Consider the following 13,904-nt stretch of genomic DNA (forward strand, 5'->3'; position numbering starts at 1 on the left):
AAAAATACAAGAATAAAATGTAATACATATTATATGAAAAAAAAACTCATAAAAATGTATATATATATATATATATATATATATATATATATATATATATATATATATAATTACAAGACATTTAAGAATTTTGTTAGATTAATTGTTGAGCTTTTTATTCTGACATTTTAGTTGTAAACAAGACAAACATATTGATTAGAGGTATTTTTTTAAAGAGTTTGTGCAGTTATGCTTTGTGTGTATTTTGAACAATGCATTTTTGTCTTTCCCAACCCTTTCACCAGAGCGTAAATAAGCCCAAGGACTGGTATAAGAGCATGTTTAGACAAATCCACAAGAAACCAGAGGGTATGTGCTCTCCTATCTATCTCTCTCTCAATCTGAAACAGTAAGGAAATTCTCCGTTATTGTCTGTCATATTCTGCACTGATCCAGAAAGAATCAAGCTAAAGTCTGGTGGGAATTGTTAGTCCTCATTTCTTAAACATTGTTAAACCTTTCACACATGTGGAACTCAATGAGAAAGTCCACAAGTGAGCCTTTGAAAGTGGAACCAGATAAGATTCAAGATACTGCGCTGTGCCTTATACCTTCATCAGTGAGCTAGAAGATACAGATTTCAAACTCACAAAAATGTAAAGAGCACAAACTTCTTATTGTAAACAACAATAAAACCGGTTTTAGCTGGTTTGGAACACACAGCAGCAGAAGTGTGGAAAAATGACATTCATACAGTGATTTACCTTAAAAACTTCACAAAATCCTCTAGGATATCTGGCTTGAATCCTGTGCTTGATTAATGCACTGAAGTTTGTAGTTTATTAACCAGAACAGCAGCTGAGGTAGTCGAGTAATTATGAACAACATAATGCAGTGTTACACAGCTTGCTCAATGTGTTTTTATAGACACCATGTTTGACTCCGACTCACTGAGCTTATAGAGATAAAGAAGTTAATAGCAGGTTGTCATATGCTAATCTTACATGGTATCCGGTCTTTAAATAGTATAGTAGCCTAATTTAAATAACACTTTTATCCAAAGAGACTTTGATGAACAGAGAGCTCATTTAAAACAGAAGTGTTTTGTAACATTTAGGTTTTCCTTGTTATTCAGCACATGTACTAATTATAGTAATAACAGTTAATTAAGCCGAATTACAAGCAGCTATCAAACCTAACTCTAACATATAGTAAGTGAATGTTAATTGGAAATGTTCTAATTAATATTATACAATACTTAATTGTATAATAAGCATGAACACCTTAAAATAAAGTGTAACCAAAAACTCTTGCTGATGCCAAACTTACAATTCTACACTATACTTAAAAGATTAAAGCTTAACATAATTTTTTTATTAGATCATTAGTGTTTTTAAAGATTAAGTTAATTTAAATGCAAATGTCATTTAAATGTAGAAACAGCACAAATAAGCATTTACATAAAAACAAAAGAAAGTCTAAGAATTGCCCATAATCAATATGGTAGCAATAGATCATGTATGTGTAAATAGTTAGTAAACCTAATATAGCTAATTAGTGTCATATCTTCTAATTTATGTTTTTATGTTTTTACTCCTGTAGAGTCAGAGTTTGACTGGAGAGAAAGTAAGCTTGCATTTTATATGAAGATATTGTAAAATATTGTAAAATATATGAATGTGCTTCAGTTACTGTATGTGTTTTACAGTTATTTGTGCCCGATGAAATTGTTCAATAGGAATAAGGACATTTTTGTCATTTTGAATAATAGTGTGAAACATCTATAAGCTCTCGTTAATATGTCTTTTCTCACTGGCAACAGGGAAGCTGTCATCATCTCCTCCCCCAGATTCTGTCAAGCAGGACCCCTTCACCCTCACCCCTCACGGAGCCCTGCCCGACTGGTGAGAGAGAGAGAGAGAGAGACAGAGAGAGAGAGAGAGAGAGAGAGAGAGAGAAAGAGAGAGAGAGAGAGAGCAAAGAGAGGAGTTACACAGACACTGGGCAGGTTAAGATCTGTTTCTGCAAGAACCAGTAATGATTGCGTAGTAAAGTGTCCTCTGTGTGTGTGTGTGTGTGTGTGTGTTACAGGGCTGATCTGGGCGACACAGGAAAGCACCCAGAACCCAAGAGTATTTTTGACTTTGAGCCTGGAATGAGGGCAGCAGTAGAGGATCGTAGTCAGGTAAGAGACAGCCGTCATTAACCATTACCTGAGCTTCTGACAACCCCTCCATTCAGTTTATTTAGAAATATATGTAAACATGCAAAATGGTTAAAAAAAATCTGTGAATTTAACGGTAAAATGCTGTAAAAATGCTGTAGTAAAAACCTGTTAAATTATTAACTATACTATATTATATACTATATTACTATATACAGTGACAACTGTATTGGTCATACATTTAATGGTAGATTACCATTTTTAAAAGTGAAAAAGACTGTATCATTTACAGTGAATAACCGTAAATTGACATTCCCAGAATTACCTGCATTACATTTCAGATGTTTTTTAGTTTTTTGTTGTTGAAATAACTATGTTTCGTCTTAGTTGTTTTCTTTCTAAAGTATTGTTGTGTCTGTTGAAAGCCTTTTTGTTATTGTCTATTGGCATTTTGTTCATGGGATAGACTGAGCTCTAGATGTGATGGGAGATCAGTACAGTACCTCAATAACAGTTACCTCATTCGTAGGTCAGGGTTCAGCATGCCCCCAAAGACGGAGTGATTTAGAAAGTGTTGGGAAGAGTGGTCCTTCTGGCCAGAATCTGAGGGAGGAGATGGTGACAGCTTCCTGTAGGCATTAAAGCCTACTGTATAAAGGCATATCAGTGAGAGCTCATGGATGTTTCATACTTAATAATGTCTTCATTTAAATACATCAAATAGAATTCTTTAATAAAACACATACAGTTTTATCACAGTGTTAAGGTGACCCCTTGATATACTCATATTTTAGTAAAATGTTTAGTAAAATTAGTTAAAATGTATAAACATAAAAAATAAATATTGAAATTAACATTGAACCTACTTCAAATGTGCAACATATAACTCTTTTTTATGTGAGGATGATATATCACGAGGTTAAATGGTGTGTGACTAAGTAAAAATACATAAATACATTTGAAATATCTTTAGACTTCAGTCACAATCACATTACTTCACGCAGAATAAATGTGCAGAAATTGCATCTTCAACAGCTGTGTACAATAGCTTGTCATCTTAGCCGTTCCCTTAAAGGGACATCTTTGTATCTTATTTACTCCTAAAAGGTTCATAGTACCTTAAAGGTACATATGATATATTCTAAGGTGTACATTCTTTGCCAGTTGCTGCTTATTTTCTGTAATGTTATTTTTCTATATGATAATTAATGAGAAATTTTACGAGAAAAGCTTGTGTATGCATACCAATTACTGCCACTGGCTTGACCTGACACTACTTTCCCCTGATGTCCTTTCATCCGTCTGTCTGTCCAAAAACAAGGTTTTTCCAACAAACTGTGTAATTTAGAGTATATGAATTTCTTAGAATTTCAATTTCTACTTTAAACTGCACTTCTGCCTTCGATTTACTATCAATATACCATCTAAAATTTAATTATAAATATATATAAATATATACATATATCTATCTGTCTGTGTATATAATGTCAAATTAATTCAGATTGCACTGAATAACTGGCCATGAAAAGGCTTTCAGTTTGTTCTTGTATAATGATACCGTGTTGATGGTTCAGATGTGTAGATCAGATCCTTTTAAGATAGAGGTGTTTTAGTCTCAAAGATTTAAAGGGATAGTGGAAATGTGGAATGTCAACAGCCAGTAACTAAAAGGCTTTCAACAGACACAACTATGCTTTGGACTGGGAAAACAAAATAAAAAAATATTAAAATTAGAACCTTTAAAACTGTGACAGTCGCTGTTTCTACTTTCACTCTGTTTTTAGCTGATTTTCACATGATCCTACCTGTCTGGAGCGCTTGTAAAATCACAAATTGTGTAACAATTAAATGAGGCGGAACACATCAGGTTTATACTTACACTGGGTCTTAAGTTGGTTATGAAATGGTGTTCAGTTCAAACCTGTAACTTGTACTTGTAGTTCTTAAAAATAATTTTGCATTTACATGCAACTGATTATACTTAATAAGACGACGAGTATGGCCATGTTTGCATGTTACACCTTGTTTTCCTTTATTTGCCTAAAGTCATGATCATCTTATGCAAAAACCGATCAGCTAGAATTCTTCCCATTACCCTGTTTTCGCCTGAAACACCTTAATCTGCGAGATGTCCGATTATTGAAGTGCACATGTGTAATATGTGACAGGAAAGCTTTAAGCGCATCCATCCACAGAGGTAGGGGAGGAGAATACTGTATATTGTTAAAAAAAATAAAAAATAGAAAAATATAAAAAGTGTTTTCATCTCATGCAACTCAAGCAAATATGAGAGAAGCCTGAGTCTGTGCAAGACAATTTGAAAGACTCTGGGGTTTTTAACGCTTTACTTAACATCACAACTCACATAACAAATGCAATTCTACAAGGAGAAGACATGAATGCTTATGTTCTCACATAACCAGCAGGAAACAACCTGATTTTTGATGCAGTACAGTGAACACAGTTTACATGCATTGTCAGGTTATTCATTTATATGTAAACCAATAAATCGGGTTATTTCAATAAAATGCGTTTTGGTACTTGTCAGTGTATCTGTATGCATTTAAACATGCTCAGTGAGATTACAGTTAGTATTAATATTTAGAATTGTATTTTGTTATATTCCATTTTCGTTTTCATTTTAGTTAATATTGTCGAGTTTTTGTCATTTTAATAGTTTTTTTTTTTTTTGTAATTTTTTATTTCAGTTTCAGCTTATTTTAGTTCATCAAGTTAAACTAAATGAAAATGAGAAATGTAACCTTGGCAGCTAGCTGAATTACAGTATGGTTTTGAATGTGGCCTGATAATATTGTACTGTTGTTGTTTTTCAGCCTCTGAGGTCTGAGTCACAGATGGCTTCATATCTCAGCCCAGTGAAACCTCAGTCCCAGTCTCCGTCCATAGAGGTGAGAGTCTGTCAATCTCCACATCAGACATCCATCAGCAGTCTCACTTTCTGACAATCTGCTTCTGGATTCTGGATTCTTTTATAAATAATTGCAATAGCCTACTTTTACATTTGTTACAGTGTACAATCATTTTCTGATTAAAAGCCTTCAGTCTGAAGATATTTTCATGCTGTTGTTCAGGCGACGCTGGTGTCAGAGCTGAACCGGTTTGAGGCCGAGCTGGACTCAGACATTCGTGGTCTGGAGAGGAGACTGTCCCAGAAGCAGCGGCAAGGCAGGGGTGAGGTACTGACCCGTCCATCTACACATCACACTCCTCATCTAGAATGCTGCTTTTATTTGATAAACATAAAATAAAAACAGTAATATTAATAACAATTTTAATGTATTTCAAATAAATGAAAATATAATTAATATATTTTAGATTAATTATTTAAATAAGAATGGTATTGTATTGTAGCAGAACTGTTTTGAAAGTCTTCCTGTCATTCCAGTTCAACTCATTGTGATTTTTGGCCGTTTCATTTCAAACACACACACACTCCTAATACTTCAATTCTGAATTTTGCCCAACAAATATTAAACAAATATCTACTTCAAAGCATTAGAGAGTGAGGGTCATGAAAACAGAGACACGGCATTTAGATAAGACTGGGAGATCATTTGTGAAGTTGTATTTGGCAAACTGTAACTGGATCAATCTAAAGCTCTTAATGGCTTTTAAATCTTTTGGACTTTAGTCATCCATTATAAATGAACTGATTTCTTAAAAATTCCCACACCCTTCAGACAAGGTATTAGTCTTACGCTCCCACTTGTTGTGGCAAAAAAAAGTCAAATAGTTTTTGTGTGTTTGTGGCCACTGCTGTTATCTTCAGGTTGCTGGATGTTGGGCCTGATCTGACAGCTGTGCATGCTTATCCTCTCTGTCACTTCCTGTCAGACCGAACAGCCAAAGTCTGCAGCCGCCCACTGCTGAGCTTTCGTTTGAGTCACGCCAATCTGTGCAGTGTCTGCTCTTTATATCCCGGCTCTGTTTATTTGATCCATTTCTAGCCATGTCTCTCTTTTTGTGATTCTTAAAGGGGCAGTTCACCCAAAAATGAGCAATTTGCCCTTCATTCTTTCCAAATTCCAAGGCATTAATTTGATCAAAATAGAATAAAAACAGCAATATTATGAAATATTATTACAAAATTCAAGTTTTCTATTTGAATATATTTTAAACTATAATTTATTTCTGTATTGCAAAGCTGAATTGTCTTCAGTGTCACATGATCCTTCAGAAATCACTGTAATATGCTGATGCTCAAGAATTATTTCTAAATATGATTATAAATTGTATTTAATCAATTTGAATCTTATTTATTTCTTTATTCATTCTTTGATTAATTACAATTTCAAAAAACAGAATTTATTTGAAATAGAAATATTTTGTAATATGATGTCTTTACTTTCACTTTTGACTGATAAAAGTATTAATTCCTTTCTCAGCTTGGAATTAATTCCAAATCTCAGTTTTGCCATCACTGATATATATATATATATATATATATATATATATATATATATATATATATATATATATATATATATATATATATATATATATATATATATATATACATATATTGTAATAATATTTTTTGTATTTTAAAAAATGTAATAATATATACTATAACAATGTTGTTTTTACTTTACATTGATTAAATAAATGCTGCCATGGTGAGCATATGAGATTATACATTAAGAAAAATCTTATTTGAATTTTTTTTTTAAACAAAAGCAGAAGTTTAGCAGAATGTTCTTGCTACTCTATTCAATACAATAAAAGTGAAAAAGTGCCTTAAATCAGTCTCAGCTCCAAAATTAGCCAAATAAATAAAGCCAAATAAGCAAAAACAGACTCATATTCAAATTGCTGTTCGCTGAACATCTAATTATTCCTTTAATCTAAAATTAGCTTTGGGGTCAGTGAATACTGTGACTCTAATTGTGTAAGGTTTTATGGCACTCCCTGTGCTTGTGAAATAAACTGTGGAAATCTTAACTGATTACATCATCACTTCTAGCTCATTCACTTTTACAATGTACCCAAAATAAGGAGTGTAGGACCCAGGGGAGTGTTCAGTGCGGCTCTCAGAGCAGGAATGGTCACCGCCTCTTGAGATTACCTCCGAGCTGCTCCCAAACACTCGTTTAACTGTGTCTTCAGAGAGTTCATCTGTTTTACAGCTGAATGAAACTGTGATTTCTATTTACAGGGATCTAAAGCCAACACAGCAACCACAAGAACAGAAGTGAACAGACAAGAAAACAGGTAAGCTTTTTAGTAGGTTTACTTAACTATACTTCGGAAACAGATGTGTCCCTATGCTAGCCAAATATGACAAAACCTAAAAAAAAAAGTTTTATTTATTTATTTATTTTTAAATAAAAATTCACTTTTAGATTAGAGTTAGTCTTATTTTTTTTTATTTTTTTTACACTTTTATAAATGTTTTGTAGTTATAAATTGCTGTATCATTTGGATTGAAGTTTGGATACATGAAACAGGTGGGCAAAGTAGTTTCTTTGGAGTGTTTTGCAGAAGTAGTATCTGATAATGAATCAGTAATGATGATGAAATGTGACACATGCGGGAGTCGATTCTCTGGTGTTTCTCTGTCTTATTGAGGTCATATGACATGCCTGGCCTGTCTCCTCGTCTGATTGGTTAATTGTTGACTCTTTGGCCAGTGGCCCACATACTCGACCCCATGCTGAGCTCTTTGTGTGCCTGTACATGTGATTTTCTCGTTCTTTACTCACAAGCTTGACCTTGTTCATCGTGTTACTAAAGATTTACAGCATTGGTTCAGTTCAGACTGTATTCGACACAGTTTAGATGTGTGTGCATGTCCACAGTTTTTCTGCCTGCATCACTGCTCCTCAAGCAGTTATCCCTCTCTTTATGTGTTTTTGACACAGCAGAGCTATAAAAGGCAACGTTTGGTCCTCCCAGGCCTGTACTTCAGATGTTCTTGCCCGTTCTGACACCTTTAACTTCAGTATTTGCTCTCCAGGGGCCCGTATCTCACTGGATCTGACACATTCTTGAGTTCTCGCTCTGTTTTTCTGTGGCATGTTGATGGTTTCTGCCCCCTTCAGCCCCCCGCTGATTACCTCCCCACCCACGAAATGCCATAAATGCCCCTGCTGCAACAAAAAAGGATACAGAGTGAGGACAGTTTTATAGCTTCTCTCTTTCTGGAACGATTAATAACCCCGGGGCTGAAAACCTGTTCACATGGTAACTGTTCCTTGAGTTCAAGAATCGGTATGTTAGCCATTATATCAGATATTTTTTATTAAGATATTTTTATGTATGCAGTATTATCTTGAACAGTATTACGTTTTAAAGATCTCTGGTCTGTCACATTCATAAATATCCCCATTTTGATCCTCATGGCTGAGACAGACCATCTGTTGTGTCTTCCTTGAGTCTTTATTTTTATGATGTTATTTTTTCTGAGCTCTCTGTTCTTCATGTGCGTATAAACGAGGCAATCCTTCACAGTATTTATTGATTTATGTATTAGTTAAATGTAGAGCTGTTAAATTAATGTGAATATCTTAAATAATTCGGGCTTGGAAGATAATGACGAATGTTTGAGTTCCTTTTAATTGCATATTTTGGTGTTTTAGTAAATTTGTGACACTGTTGAGATCTCCTCTGAAACTCTGTAGACACATGAGCTTTTTTGGGGAGTTTTATTTGGAAGAAAAACCTGAGAATTCATAAAAATTCAAAAAAATTATAATTGGAAACTAATAACAGTCATTTTGAGGAATCATGTTAATATATTAGGGGGCGCCTAATAATAAAACCTTGTATGTGTTTTGGCTGTCCATTTAAATGACAACGTCATTTTTGGGGCCTGAAAATGCTAACTTTTGAAAACAAGTTTTAAAGTGCTGTGTTGGATCTGTGTTTACTACAAAAAAATGTATTTGTGAAAACAGTTATGTGCATGTGTATAATGTCTTCAGTCTATAGGGACAGTAAGCGTGCAAGTGCAAAGTGTTTCTTCACAAAGTGACATCGCCATCTACTGGCCTGGCATGAATATTACAATATCAAACCTTTCAGAAACACAAAAGAAAAACTTTCCTCTTTCCTCTTTTTTTTGTACAATCATTGTCGTGTAAACATATCATAATTTCAGCTTCACCCTTTACTGTTTTTTTTACAGTGCTTTGCTTCTGCAGTATTTAGCATAGATTTGTCACATGATTATTTTTGTTTTTCTTTTCCAGCTATCCCATAATCCCCTGCTCTGTAAAGCAGGGCACAACAGCGAGCTTCGTGCATTCTGATGGTAAGATATAGCCAACTTCCTATTTCTTCTCTTTCTTCTCATTTCCCAAGGCTGCTTCACATTTTGCACGGTTAATACGAAGTAAACACATTTCTGTGAAATTAGAAAAACAAATGAACTAAGTCACTGTTCAGCAAGACTTGAAGCGTGGACCAAGCAGCAGGATGGAGGTCGTGATTGCAGATTAGATTGATCCAGTAGTTTTTCCTGGAGATTAATTGAGTAAGACTCTGCCACTGTAAACACAATAACATGTGCAGAGCTGGAGTCCAACTGTCTTGAGCCAAAGAATAAAAAAGAAGTTAAATTTGATTAAACCTCTAAATTATTTTACTAATATACATTCAAAAGTTTGTGGTTAGTAAGATTTCAACATTATTTGTTATGTTAGGTCACACTTCACTAGTAAGTTTCATCTGTGTGTGACGACGCTGCAGACCGTGGTGCAGTGCAAATCCGTGAATAAATGTTCCAAAGTTAATTAGACTTCAGTGAGTAGGGAGCAATGGACACTGTGTTGATGCATGGAGCTCTCTTCTAACGAGCTGGGTATCTGAATCAGGTGTGTTAAGAAAGACATGCTGCAGAGCTGTTATACGCCAGGACTGGAGTTGAGAACCACTGACCTATAGGGCATAAACGTGCTTGAAGTTGAGGAAACACCCAATATTTACAAGCAAACATGGACAATAGATACAATTCAGATTTTTGTTATATTATGAGCAATTATCTCATATCCGGTCTTTTTTCCCCTCTACAGATCACCTAACATCATCAGACATGGATTTCCCTCCTAAGAAAGAAGAGAGAAAGGTACAGTGTTTGATCTTCTTTCTCAGCGGTGTTTGAATGCAAAGTACGTATTTTACACAGACTTTGAAAAAGAAAGCATGTTTGTCTACACAGATGAAAGCAGCGCGAGTGAAATTTAACTTCCAAGCACAGTCGCCAAAGTAAGTAGAAACCAAAGACACCGCACGCATTTCATTCTTCCTAATTATTTGCCGAATTGGCATCCGTCTATGAAGGATATGGGAAAGTCTGATCCAAGATGAAAGCATTGCAAATGCCACTGTGATTAAAATAAATGAAAACAAAATAATAAATGGTTCCCTGATTTATTTATTATAGTTCATTTAATAATGTTTGAAGACATAGCCATTATTATTATTCTTGACCTCTCATCCATAGGGAGCTGACCTTACAAAAAGGTGATGTAGTGTACATACACCGGCAGGTGGACGCCAACTGGTATGAAGGAGAGCATCATGGGAGAGTGGGGATCTTTCCCACCAGCTATGTGGAGGTATGTCCATGTGTATGCAAATTAAACCCTTCACCCCATCTTTTCACTTACACACATTTCTATGTTTTCTTTCCAGATTATTCCTCCAACAGAGAAGCCTACGCCAATAAAGTCTCCCACCGTCCAGGTGCTGGAGTACGGAGAGGCCGTGGCCTTGTTCAACTTCAACGCTGATCTGCCCGTGGAGCTGTCCTTCAGAAAGGTGCCAGTAACACTGCACATCTGCACCATTACACTACAACTAATTAGTTGAAAATATTTGTGACCTCTTTCATTTGTTTTAATTGTGTGCTTGTTCATGGTTTTACAAATTGCATTGATCAGTTAAGTAAAGGCCTTGATATACTCATGCCAAAGTCCTTTTTTGTTCATTTAGCGGTAAATAGAAATTAAAAAATGCCTTTGCAGTGGTTTACTGTTTGTGAACATCCGGACCGCAACCACTTTGAGGAGAGCGGTGTGTGCTGCACACTTCCCACTCAGTAACAAAATAAAGCCGTGAGAAAGCAGCAGTTAATAAAGCATCTGATCATAGTCATGTGTATGCTTGCATGAGCTTTGCACTCTAGTCAAGTCACATTTCTTTATCTAGCACTCAAATTGAACAATTTATTTAATTTAGATTAAACATGAACTAAATAAAAGCGGGCCGTTTGTTTGCATGCTTTAATATTTAAATCCAAAAGCATCTATGTTTTACTATAATAAGTGATACATTAATCAATAATGAACTTATTAGGATTGAAAATTTGTCACAAAGAAATAAAACATTATGAACATAGCCTGCTTATTCAGCCGAGTCTGTTTATTTGTAGTTCTTTTTCACTTTTTGTGCCTTGATGATCGTAAAGAAATCTGCTTTGTAAATTATCTGTATTGTTCTCATCATTACTCATAATACTTGAAAATACTCATTGGTTTCCCTCTGCTGGTGGAATGATGTAACCTACCAAAAGAGTCATGAAATTAAGAAGTGAATGAAACTGAATGAAACTTTTAGTCAAAATGAGTCCCTGGAATAAATCAAAACGAACATTGCTAGATGTTAAAGAGAAGGTTTGTCCAAAATTACTGTCATAATACATACTGTCATAACTCATTTAATTCCAAACCTGTATAATTGTACTTCTATTCAAGAGAAGATATTTTGAAGAATACTTCAATTGTTGGGAAACCCTACCTTTAAGGCATTGGTACTCAAATCAGGAAGTCAACAAAAGTAAATTTAAACAAAATTGACAACATCTAAAAATCAAGATTTCTTATTGTAATTCATCCCATAAATGACATTTTATTTTGAAAGGCAAGGATTCCTACAGTATTGGGGTACAAAAAAAACCTTGGATATAAATTATCCTTATTTTAAAACTGTATCTAGACATAGAAAAGTCATGTAAATAAATACAACCTTAATATATAAATTATATTCCTTCTTTTTTTTTAATCCTTACTGTGAGCTATTGTTCCGTAAACCATGAACAACTGAAAGTCATGGAGCTTTCGAATATTTCTGTAGACCGTGTGGTGGTCTTGGAGTCAATTATTATAATTTTCTTTTTTTTGGGGGGGGGGGGGGAGGGGGGGCACTGTTTTGAGTCTAGAGTAATTGGGTAATGAGTCTTAATCATCTCGTGTAAATCAACTCTTTTTGGGATCGACTCCGTCCTAACCAACACTGATATGTAGGATAATGGCTGCCTGGAACAATTATAGTCAATTACCATAAATTATACTTGTTAACATCAATATACACAAATATTTGACCACAGAATGTTAAAGTATCTCAGAGACCAGTGCTATCTGACACCCAGCAGCTTCAGCAGCTTTCTTCTCTCTGATGTCTGTCTCAGGGCGAGGTGATCTCCATCACCAGACGTGTTGATGATCAGTGGCTGGAGGGTCGTATCGCCGGCACCACCCGCAGTGGAATCTTCCCCATCAACTACGTCCAGGTCAACAAAATGCCCCGCACTAAAAGCAGTGACGACTTTCCATCTTCTCCCACTCTTACCCCAGAACCTCCCAGTCCCAGCCGACCACAGCACTCCCCTCTGTCTCCCTCGTCACGCTCCCCCGAACCCCAGCTTTCTCCTCACAAACACTCCAGCCAATCACGCTCCCCTCTGACACACGCTCAGCCCACCTCAACACAACAGCCTTCAAAGCACTTCCAGTTCTCTCCTGGCCTCACTTCACTCATGAGCAACCAGACCGGATCTCTGCACGCACACCGTCCACAGGAAAAGGACACCAGATCACCCGTGTCACCCTCCAATCATGTGCTGACATCTTCACAGGGTCCGGGACTGCCAGCCAACACCAGCTCGCACCCTCCGTACATCACCCAGGTTTGTGTAACAACACCATCTATTCATGGATGGCCTCAGGTTTTTACTAAATATTTTGTGGTAAATAAGCGTTTTATTAAAGCTGCGGTAGGTAACTTTTGACGCTCTAGCGGTTAATAAACAGAACTGCTTGCGTCTTGCGGAAGAACATCGTAGCCGGATCTACTTCTCTCTGTTTATGTCTATGAAGAATCACAAAGGTACTGGGTTACTCCGCCGCGGTGCCCCCGAAGCAATCTAAAATAGTCCGAATATAAACACTTATTATAGGTGCACCCTAGTGATTCAGGACAAGCTAAAAACACGGTTTGGAAAATGGATTCATGCTGTACTCGCTTATTATATACATTTTTCTACTTTTTGAACACAAACAAAGTTACGGACCGCAGCTCTGATTGGTTGTTTCTTAATGGGAGCGGTGTATTTCTGCAAATGGCAATAGGAGCACTGGGAGGAGCCAGAGGAGGTGGATTTTTTTTCACAGATTATCTGTCTCTCATTCTACTGTCAGGACATAATGACAGGTTTAACAAATATGTAAAAAATATATTTTTACAAAAGTTACCTACTGCAGCTTTAAATTTGAGTTTTTGTGCATTAGTTTAAAAAAAAAAAAAGGTTGTGGTTGGTAAGTTTTTATATATATATATATATATATATATAGTCACAAATGTTTATTTGTAGATTTCATGCATTTTCAAAGTAAAGTCAATATTAGCTGAACACAAGTAACATTATAAATATGTGGGGAAAAATAATGTGGACATGAATGAGTGTGAATACTTGAGACTTGTTGCATATGTTTTTTTGTGGGGAAAAAATCTAACTTTAACA

General features: G+C 35.5%; 1 protein-coding gene across 4 annotated transcripts in view; it reads left to right on the plus strand.

Annotated features, from left to right (window-relative positions):
- LOC128018354 (vinexin-like) overlaps positions 1-13,904 on the plus strand; it is a 38,140-nt gene that overhangs the window by 21,920 nt on the left and 2,316 nt on the right. For 3 of the 4 annotated variants that reach the window (XM_052603824.1, XM_052603823.1, XM_052603822.1), the window contains exons 6-18: positions 285-348; positions 1,582-1,605; positions 1,802-1,883; positions 2,071-2,164; positions 4,978-5,052; positions 5,236-5,340; positions 7,320-7,375; positions 9,355-9,416; positions 10,177-10,229; positions 10,323-10,369; positions 10,608-10,722; positions 10,799-10,924; positions 12,573-13,070. In XM_052603824.1, coding sequence (XP_052459784.1) covers positions 285-348; positions 1,582-1,605; positions 1,802-1,883; positions 2,071-2,164; positions 4,978-5,052; positions 5,236-5,340; positions 7,320-7,375; positions 9,355-9,416; positions 10,177-10,229; positions 10,323-10,369; positions 10,608-10,722; positions 10,799-10,924; positions 12,573-13,070 — 1,401 coding nt within the window. The remainder of the gene's footprint in view (positions 1-284; positions 349-1,581; positions 1,606-1,801; positions 1,884-2,070; positions 2,165-4,977; positions 5,053-5,235; positions 5,341-7,319; positions 7,376-9,354; positions 9,417-10,176; positions 10,230-10,322; positions 10,370-10,607; positions 10,723-10,798; positions 10,925-12,572; positions 13,071-13,904) is intronic. The other variant, XM_052603827.1, reaches the window with a different exon arrangement.

The sequence above is a fragment of the Carassius gibelio genome, chromosome A8 (genome assembly GCF_023724105.1).
Source record: "Carassius gibelio isolate Cgi1373 ecotype wild population from Czech Republic chromosome A8, carGib1.2-hapl.c, whole genome shotgun sequence".
In the NCBI taxonomy this organism is placed as follows: domain Eukaryota; kingdom Metazoa; phylum Chordata; class Actinopteri; order Cypriniformes; family Cyprinidae; genus Carassius; species Carassius gibelio.